General features: G+C 31.6%; 1 protein-coding gene across 1 annotated transcript in view; it reads left to right on the top strand.

The window, feature by feature from the left end:
• The window catches only part of LOC106471478 (propionyl-CoA carboxylase beta chain, mitochondrial-like), a 35,619-nt gene that overhangs the window by 21,634 nt on the left and 3,164 nt on the right, over positions 1–10,821 (top strand). The window contains exons 6-7 of the mRNA XM_013932082.2: positions 5,553–5,660; positions 7,018–7,118. Of these exons, the coding sequence (XP_013787536.2) occupies positions 5,553–5,660; positions 7,018–7,118 (209 nt within the window). The remainder of the gene's footprint in view (positions 1–5,552; positions 5,661–7,017; positions 7,119–10,821) is intronic.

The following is a 10,821-nucleotide window of genomic DNA, read 5'->3' as shown; positions in this document are numbered from 1 at the left end:
AAGGCATGAGAAAAACATTGCTTTACAAACCTTAAGACTTTATAAAAAAAAATGATATTTTGCATATGAAAGCATTGTAATGTTTACCAATAATCTGCCAAATTTCATTAACATTTGTTTAATGATTTAAAAGTTATTGCATGAAACTGTAAAAAACATAAAATGGTTACGAGGTCGGTCCCAGGAACCGAGCCTGTGCTGAAAGAGCTAAGGTGTTAAGAACAGTTTCTCTTACTTTTACATATAAAAAATTTTGCTGAATTGTAATTTTTAAACAGAGATTGTGAAATATGACTTTCTGTTACTTGGATGTGCATTTAGGATGTTGCTAAAGTTGCATAAAACCATGATTTTTCTAAGTTTTGGCCCTACTACAGCTGTTTAAAATGTGCATCATTGATATTACGCTTAGGTTGCAGCTTAAGTTTAGCAGTAATTGCAGTTTTTCAGATGAGCAGCTGTTGTGATTCTTTGCTCCAAATCTTCCACATTATTTGGATGTGTAATAAATACCAAGTATTTGATGTATCCTCAAAAGAAAATATTTAATTATGTAAGATCTGGGTAGTATGCAATTCATGCCACTGACTTGCAATGCTCTGTTCATCTGTTAGAAAAAGCAGCATCCATGTATTACCTGAAATCTACTGCTTGGTTGAGCAACCCTCCATTGTGCTGCAGCTACATCATCTTTTATGCTTTGTGTCCTGTTAATGAAAAATTTACCAAAAGCAAGACATCCTACTAGGCTATCACTCTTATCTCTCTGGCCTCAGGTTTCTGCAATCCAATATTTGTTTTCTTAGGACCAGTATTGACAGTTGTTGTGGTTCATTTAACTGTTGAAATATAACATTTTGTCATTAGTCCAAAACACCTTATTTGTAAAATTCTTATTCAGTTCCTGCTAAACCTTGAATCATTCACAAAACTCCATACGCAGGTCTCTGTTAACTTCTGAGGTATGTGCTGCTTGTAAGGTTTGAGGTTCTCTTGAAACCTGCTGCAGTCTGAATCCAGGACCACTTTGCATGTTCTTGCAAAATTAATGACATCCCTGTCAATTATTGAAACTAAAGAAAAAGAGACAGTCAATGAAGCAAAAACAAAAAGTCACAGTGAGAGGGGAACTTAGAAATATTGTGGTGGTGTATAACTGTGTGTGTACCATTTAGGTACAAAGTGCATTTCACCTCATGTGTAATTTAAATCTCAGGCTGTAAATTTATTTATTATCATTAACTTTTTTAAGTAACAAGTAATTTGTTTCTCTGTTTGTGTATATATTTTGGTAGACTGTGTGCATGAGCATGTATCTATCATTTAAATGTTGAGTATTTTCCATAAATCCCAAGAGTTGATGCACCATAATTGTTTTTGCTTTTGTCTTGAATGAATAGGAATATTTGTACTCAGAATAACTCTTATCATTTAACCCATTGATATTCTGTTATTTCATCTTTTTATTTGTAACTTTATGTACACACTAAGAAGTTGGCAGAGCATAGTAGAGCCTTATGTATGAATATAATATATACCATTTTCTACAAAAATAAAACAATTAAACTGTGATATATTTCATTCTAAAATGATAAAAATCCTATAACTCAAACTCTTGAAAGGTGGACCTTTCTTCTTCAGTGGTAAACATTAGGCTTAATAGTGTTATCAACAAGCTAGTGGTATTTGGTATTGAGTATATATATTTCCAGGCTACAAATACAAAGGTTGAGACTAGTGTTGGAGGAAAGTGTTTACAGTTTGTTAGGTGCAGTGAGTGGGTTTTAATTGGGAACTCAGGAAGCTAGTACTAGTTGTGAATATGTGCAATTTATATGTAGAGTTTGTAGGTAGGAGGAGAAGTTAGAGGCTATCCTAATTAAAGTAGAGGCAATAAATAAAGAAAAGGGTAAACTGTGGGAAATGGCAGAGGATTTCAAGAAGAGCTTAAGCTTTTACATGCAAGGAATACATCAGCTAACAATGCCTTTCAGGAAGTTAGAAAGCATACTATTAGGGCTAAAACTAAAAGTAGTGGATTTAATGAACTATTCTATTCAGCGACAGATTTCAGCCTTTGGCTTGTGCTGATGAGGAATTGTTGGATGGCAGGAAAACAAAAGTGTCTGAGAAGGATTTGGATGATAAATAAAGTTAAGGAGGTTATAGTTATAGGTGATTCCTTGACAAGGCATGTGGATAAGATAGTCTGTGGGTAATAAGGAGAAAAGAATTAAATAATGCTACCCAGGGGTACAGGTGGAGGACATAACTAACAGAGCAAGAAATATAATAAAGGGGGGCTAGCAATGATGCAGTTTTTGTTGTGTCCGGAAGAGCTAATGATGTAGGGAAGGGTAGGTCAGAGGGGCTACTTAATGAGTACAAGGGGTTGATAAAGGCATTTAAAGACAAAGGTCATAACTTAATTGTGTTGGGAATACTGCCAAGAATTAATTGTGGGGATGCAATTATGAGTATGTCATTAGGGCTAAATGCTAGACTTAGGTTAATATGTAAGGATGAGCAGATAGGCTGGTTGGATCTTTGGGATCAGTTCAGTAGGGGAAGGGAGCTTTTTTGAATGGATGTTGTACATTTAAGTAGAGTAAGGTCTGGCTTTGTTTGCAAGGGCTATTAACTCAGCTGTAAAGGAAGATTTAAACTAGAACTAGACAGTGGTGTGAGCCAGGATAAACTAAATGCAAAAAACTGAGATGTAGAAAAAGTTTAGCATAGGAAGTAAGTATAGAAGTAGTTCTGAGGATAGGCTTAATTGTTACTATTGTAATGCTAGAAGTGTAAGAAATACAACAAATGATTTTAGGGCACTGGTAAAAATGGAGGATTTTGATATATTGGGAATAACTAAAACATGGTTAAATATAGATTATTTTTATGACAAAAATGTCTTTGAAATAAAGGGTTATAGGTTATTTAACAGGGATAGAGTACTAAAGAGAGGGGAAAGAGTGGCTTCATATGTCAAATGTGAGTTACATCCTGTTCAAGTTGAGGATATCAAAGATAATAGCAAAGAAATTGAATCCATTTGGGTTTCTGTTAGTGGATACAAAGGGAAAAGGCTTTTAGTGGGAATTTGTTACAGACCTCCCTCCACCCCACCCTTGACAATGCTGATGAAATTAGTGAGAAACTTTACAGTGAGATTAAGATTTCAGCTGTTACTGAGATTATAATTATGGGTGATTTTAATTTCAGGTACATCGACTGGGAAAAGCTAGTCAAACCATGAGGGGGAAAAAGGTTTTTGGAAACTGTTTAAGATGGTTTTCTTCACCAATTTGTCAAGGAACCTACTAGAAATAATGTTATTTTTAAATTTATTGTTAACTTCTAATATACAAATTGTTGAGAAGGTGTAAATTGGGTAACATCTGGGTGCGTGCAAGTGATCATTGCTTTATTACGTTTGATGTTTGCTGCATATGGAGAACAGAAATAATGATATTTTGGTTACAAATTTCAAAGAAGCAAATGTTGAAGGGATGTGACAAGAATTATCGTATGAATTGGGTAGCTGTGTTATTTGAAGACATTGCTCAAATGTGGAAAATGTTTAAGGATAAATTTAAAATATTCAAGATAAAAATATTCCTTATGGAAAGAAAAGGGTGGCTTCAAATGAAAAAACCAGGTTGGCTCATAGAGAGGTCAAATTAAAGAAAAGTATCACAAATTTAAGAAATTTAAATTGACTGGTGTGATGTGAGACTTAGAAGATTATAGAAGACCAAGAAAGTTGGTCAGACAGGAAATTAGGACATTGAAAAGGTTGGCTGAAAATGTCAAAATTAACAATAGGGATTTCTTTAAATACTTTAAGGGTAAACAAAATGTTAGGATGAGGGTAGGACTTATGAGGGATGATAAAGGAAAGCTTGTATCTGATGATTATGAGATGGCTAGGTTAAATTATGCATTTTCTGTAGTTTCTACTTATGAAGATTTAAACAGTATTTCTAATCTTAAACAGTTGATAGATGGAAACAAGGTCGGACAATATGATTGCAATAATTCTGAGCTTGTTAAGGAAAAAATTGGGAAATTTAAAAAATGATAAGTTTTCCTGGGCTAGATAATATTTCCCAAAGGGTTTTGAAGGAGGCTAAAGATCGAATATATGAGCCACTTGCTATTATTATTTTTTTTGTAAGTCCTTGAATAGTGGGTAGGTGCCAAAGGATTGGAAGTTAGCTAATGTCACTCATCTTTTTAAGGGAGTTGATAAAAAATTGTCCCAGTAAATATAGGCCTATTAGTCTTAACATTAGTTGTGGGGAAACGTTTTGGAAATCCTGATAAAAGATGCTTTACAACATCAATTAACAAAGTTTAAAATTTTATTAGATAGTCAACAGGTTTTCACTAAAGGAACACCTTGCCTTACTAATCTTCTGACATTCTTTGAAAAGGTTACTGCTTATGTAGATGAGGGTAAGGTTGTAGATTTGGTGCATTTGGATTTTCAGAAAGCCTTTGACAAAGTGCCATATAAAAGGCTTGTAAAAAAATTATCTATAGGTGTGGGGGATAAGCTAGCTAATTGGATAGAAGAGTGGTTGGACAGAAGAAAGCAGAGGGTTGTTACAAATGGAGTTCAGTCAAACTGGACTCATGTCACAGTTGGGGTACCTCAGGGCTCAGTCTTTAAAACCTTTGCTCTTTTTATTTACATCAGTGACATAGATGAAGGAATTGTCAATATACAACCTAAATTTGCTGATGATAATAAAGTCTTGGGTGTTGCTAGCTGTGAAGAGGATGCTGCTGGTTTACAAAAGGATTTAGATTATTTAGTGAGTTGAGCAAATAAATGTCAGGTGGGTTTTATTAATAACAAATGCATGTGGGTTATCATAATTTGAATTATAAGTATAGTTTGAATGGGAATAACCTTAACAGTGTCATGAAAGAAAAAGGATCTTGTTGTAATGGTTGATCAGTTTCTGAAGCTATCCAAGCAGTGTGCTGTTGCTAGTAGTAGGGCAAAAGGATTTTAGGTTGTATCTACAGAAATATTGAATATAAGTGTAAAGAGGTTATAATTTCATTGTATTGGTCACTGGTTAGATCATATTTGGAGTATTGTGTTTAGTCTTGGGCTCCTTACCTCAGGATAGACATTGAATTGTTGGAAAGGGTTAAGAGGAGAGTTACTAGAATGGTGCATTGTAAAAGAGCCTTCAATTTGTTATACTTGGTACATTTTAACCATGCAAAAAATTTAAAATTTGTTTGTATATACTGGAGATTCCCATACTTGATACATGTAGTAATATGGCCTTCAACATTTTATTTTAAAAGAAAGTTGTAAGAAGTATAGACTTATCTTTGCATATGTTTTGAATCAAGTAAAAAGTTAATAGATTATGAATATTATTTTTTGTGACATACTTTTATCTTGAGAACTAAAAATATTAGCAACCTACTCTCACTTTTCTTAATAAGTTTTATATTGTTTTTAAAACAGTAATTGACTTGTGGAACTAGTCAGTTGAATTTTCAAAACATTTTTGTTGTATCTTTAGGTTGTCTTGATATCAATTCTTCAGTTAAAGGAGCCCGTTTTGTTCGATTCTGTGATGCTTTTAATATTCCAATCATAACATTTGTTGATGTTCCAGGATTTCTTCCAGGTAAGTGCTCTGGTTTTTCTTTATTTGTAGGCCATGAGAATTCATTTTAGTATAATAACCTCAGTTTTATATGTTTAGAAATGTGTAAATACACAAACTGGAAATTATGCAAATAGTAATAACCATAACAATACTTTTTTTAAAATATAGAAGAATATTAATTTACAATATGTTCTTATTCTTCTAAGTGGTTCATTAGGGAAATGCTCTTGTGAAAAAGTTGAAAGTTCAAACATTAGTTTAAATGTTAAAGAATGCATTTTTATGATATATATCTCTTTTCTTTTTTTTTTTTACCAGTTTTGAAAATTCAATGGTCACTCTTCAGGATGTGATTTTATAGATAACCTATAATAAAACTTTCAAATAACAATTAACTAAACATAAATATCCTGAATTAAATATGTATATTTCAAAATGTAACAGCATAAGATAGATAAATATATTTTGTTTTTCATTAACTTATTTAACTACAATTATAGAAACTTAAGGTATCTTTTAGATTGTGTAAATTGTTGTGAATTCTATGTTGGTGAAATAGATAACTTAAGTTTAAAGATGAATTTACCTAAATTTGTGTTAATTTTCCAATAAAGCCCAGTATATGTCAGCAAGCATATTAATGAATGTATTTTGAGCTAATTTAAAATTATGAAAGAACCTTATTTTCTTTTTGGGGCATGTCATATAAAAGATTATTTTTAGAAAAATAATTCATAAATTTTTTTGAGCCACTTTTAATAGATAAATAAATTGAAAAGAATGGAAAGTGTATTAGATAAGCTTAAACTAATTTGTTTTATGTTTGTACATTTTAAAGAATATGTATCTAATTCAGGTTATTTATGTTTAGTTGAAAATTGGTATTTGAATGTTTTTATTATAGATTTTCTGTTTATTTTACATCCTGAAGGGTGACCTTTGAATATATATATATATATATATATATATATAAAGCACGTTTGTCTGTCTTTAACTGGTGTCCTCATATCACAAGTGGTTGTTTGCTATGAGGAATTGGCTGAAATATTTTGGTGAGAATTAGTAAAGGGACTCGGATTGACTCCTACAGATACGGATAAACAACCAGACAAACTGTTCGAGTTTGACAGCCATTTGAATTTTTACTCTGTGAAGCTAGTGCCAAACAAAAGTGACGTTTAATGCTGCTTGTATGTAGCACAACTGCTTTTTCTGATCACATACTTGGTAGATCTCCTTGGCAGAAGATGCTTAAGTATTTCATACCACAATCCCTTTTACACCAACAATATGAATGCCATAAGAGAGTTAGGTACATTTACTAGTGTGTATGTGTGTTAATTTCAAAAGTTATAACTCTTCTTCTTTATTGTAGGAACCTCACAAGAGTATGGTGGCATTATTCGACATGGCGCCAAGCTTTTATATGCTTACTCTGAAGCTACTGTTCCAAAAATCACAGTTATCACTCGGAAGGTCAGTTTAGATAACTTATAAAATAATGTAAAGTGTAAAGATAATTTTTTATAATTGATAATAAATGTTTTCTTTGTGTATTCAACATTGTTTTGTTCATTTCTTATTACATTAAAATTATTTTAACAATAGTATGAAGTCTCCTTCTCAGCTTTAACTTTCCTTCAAACATACTATATAAACTTTTTCTAAATTAAAATAGCAAGTGTAGTACTCTCTCACAGAAATGTTACACCATTGAAAGACCCTATTGCTTGTTATTTTTATTATTTTTTGACAGTGCTTAATGTGAGTCAATGTATATATACTGTGCTTAATATTACCAAAAGTATTGCAACATCAAACATTAAGATGAGATTGTGTGACCTGTTGTGCCACTGTCAACATATTTTAATTCATGTGGCTAAATTGACTAATGCTAGCACTTGCCACCAAACATTAATGAAGATCTGGTGTAATAGACCGACACTGATCAAATAAAAAAAGAGCAGCTTTAAATGTTTTGAAATTGCAGGGTCTTTCCATTTCCACTCCTGTCATGAATATTGAATTTGTTTCATGTCTGGAGTTTATGCTGTCTGAGGCATTTCCTGGATGACATTTATCTGGAACTGCTGTAGGACATGGCATGCAGTATGGTATGGCAGATTATCATATTGGAAAAGGTGTTGTCCTTCCATATAGAAATCTTTCAATTTAGGCTTAGAAGTATTGTGTAATATGTCAAAGTGTAACAAGTCATTGATGGATCCATTAACTGTAATTAGTGGGCCAGGCTTAAGGCAGCTAGAATAGGCCTGCACCATTATACTACCCCACTACTCTTAATATTTGAGTTACCAAAAGCATTCTTCGAGTTTTCATTGATCTAGACCTATTTATCCAAAAACTGAAATGAGTTTTTAAAATTACTGATCCATGTTATGGTTTTTCATTGTTCTGCAGCTCACTTTTAACGCTTGGGTATCACAAGAAGTTGATGCCTTTCATTCACAGATTTGACTAACTACTTATGGGCTGAAGTCCATCTAAGAAATTACATAGGATGGATCTCTATACATACTAAATGTACTGGTCTTCATTCCTGAAGCATAATTAAAAAACCTTGTTGGTGAATGTAATGCACAATGGGGAATCATGTATTGTAGCCTGTTTCAAAACTGGTATGAATGATGAAATGATTAATTTATCATGGCTAGTTTGATCCTCCATAAAAAGAATGCCCTATGGTCTTCGATTTAAATAAATATAAATATGCAGGCTCCAATTCTAGAATACTCCTACCTATAGTGCTTTATCTAATAATCATTCATCTTTGGAGGCTTATGTGATCTTTCTTATAACATCCCAATGGCAAACTAGTCATCAATGGTAATTGCTAACCTATATAAGCCCCTTTTATACATGAATCTGTTATAAAAGTCTTTATTTCATGGTTGTAAACTAGTGTTAAAAAAAGGTTTTGAAATCTTTTTTAATCCTTATATCTAACACTATGAAGCACAGTGAAAGAAACATAATTGTGAAAAAGGTATATTAATTTTGTAAGTATTTCACATAAGTAGCTTTCCAGCTGTTTTATTTTTACCTAATAAGAGCAGTGAAAGTGACTTCTAACAAGTTTTGATTTCCTTATAAACATAAGTGGTGTTTGTGTGTGATATGTAGATCTTGATACAATTGCTTTTGGCTTAACAAATCGAGAAAAAGACTAGATTGGACTTTCTAGTTTAAAGCAAACTTACTTTGAGGATGTAAAATTTCTCTTTGCACTCTGAGTCAATGAGTGTGTTATAAGAATGACAGCCAAAAAAAAAGGAACTTGTTCGTCAATAATGCTTAGTTTGTGGAAAAGTTTTTATCAAAGCATAAAAATTGTCTGTTTCAAAGTGGATGGATGAAATAAAATGTTAGCTTATTTAACTCATTTCTCAGTTGTTGAAATTGTGGGGTACCTTTTTCATTATTATTAAGTATTATGTTTTAAGATTGTGTTGCAGCCAACTAATTTTCTGCATTATCACATTGTGTCTATTCTTGTGCTACAATTAGTATTATAATTGTCTGAAAGAAGTTAGACAAAGCTTCAGTTTTACTTGCTGTAACACTTGTCAGCAAAATAAAAATTGAATTGTAAGAAACCAAAAATTGTTAGTAATTACAAGTTCTTTATTGTTTCAAATTGGTTTTATGTGTTGAAATATTCTGTTTACAAAGTTGTTACTCTGGTACGTAGTGTTCAAAAATCCCTGATGCTGGTATATATTATAGTAAACCCAACTACTTCAATGTGACTTCTTCTCAATTCAAAATATCATTTTTAGTGTTCACCTTAATAAAATAAATGAAAAATATATTATCCAAACAAAATAATGAAAAGTTAAAATCCATTTTGCCATTTATTTTAAGTTTTAGGATAATAGAATAACAAATTTAAAACTAGGAAATGCACATGCATCTCTTAAGCACATGTACTTGAATTAATGTTTGTCTATTATGAAAGCCCAACATGTAAAGGTACAGTTATCATTATGGAGGAAACTTTCATTTATGAATCTAAATAAGAATAGAATGAAATTGTATTTAATTGGATAAAATCAGATATGAGAGGATTTAGAGGTTATAAATGTTCGTAAACAAGGTTTCTCTTTCAAATTCAATTTCTCTTTGGCTTGTGATCTATATAATTTTTTTCTAGTTCTTGAGAAAGGATAAAACTAATGATTGGTTGCAGTCTATTTGTTTATATATTTCTCATGACTTTGGTTGTAAACTGTTGTTTTTTATCCTGGTTCTTGAGTTTGGTTGCAAACTGTTTGTTTATATCTTTGTATTCACTTTAGTTGCAAACTGTTTATTTATATCTTTGTCTTCACTTTAGCTGCAAACTGTTTGTTTATATTCTTGTCTTCACTTTTGTTTCAGATTACTTGTTTATATTCTTGTCTTCACTTTAGCTGCAAACTGTTTATTTATATCTTTGTCTTCACTTTAGCTGCAAACTGTTTGTTTATATTCTTGTCTTCACTTTTGTTTCAGATTACTTGTTTATATTCTTGTCTTCACTTTAGCTGCAAACTGTTTGTTTATATTCTTGTCTTCACTTTAGCTGCAAGCTGTTTGTTTATATTCTTGTCTTCACTTTTGCTTCAGATTATTTGTTTATATTCTTGTCTTCACTTTTGTTTCAGATTATTTGTTTATATTCTTGTCTTCACTTTTGTTTCAGATTATTTGTCTATATTCTTGTCTTCACTATGGTTGCGAACTGTTTGTTTATATTCTTGTCTTCACTTTGTTTCAGATTATATGTTTATATTCTTGTCTTCACTTTTGTTTCAGATTATTTGTTTATATCCTTGTCTTCACTTTTGTTTCAGATTATTTGTCTATATTCTTGTCTTCACTTTTGTTTCAGATTATTTGTCTATATTCTTGTCTTCACTTTTGTTTCAGATTATTTGTCTATATTCTTGTCTTCACTTTTGTTTCAGATTATTTGTCTATATTCTTGTCTTCACTTTGGTTGCAAACTGTTTGTTTATATTCTTGTCTTCACTTTGGTTGCAAACTGTTTGTTTATATTCTTGTCTTCACTTTGGTTGCAAACTGTTTGTTTATATTCTTGTCTTCACTTTGGTTGCAAACTGTTTGTTTATATTCTTGTCTTCACTTTGGTTGCAAACTGTTTGTTTATATTCTT

The sequence above is a fragment of the Limulus polyphemus genome, unplaced genomic scaffold (assembly GCF_000517525.1).
Source record: "Limulus polyphemus unplaced genomic scaffold, Limulus_polyphemus-2.1.2 Scaffold112, whole genome shotgun sequence".
Taxonomy (NCBI): Eukaryota; Metazoa; Arthropoda; class Merostomata; order Xiphosura; family Limulidae; genus Limulus; species Limulus polyphemus.
This window is presented reverse-complemented; position numbering and strand designations above follow the sequence as displayed.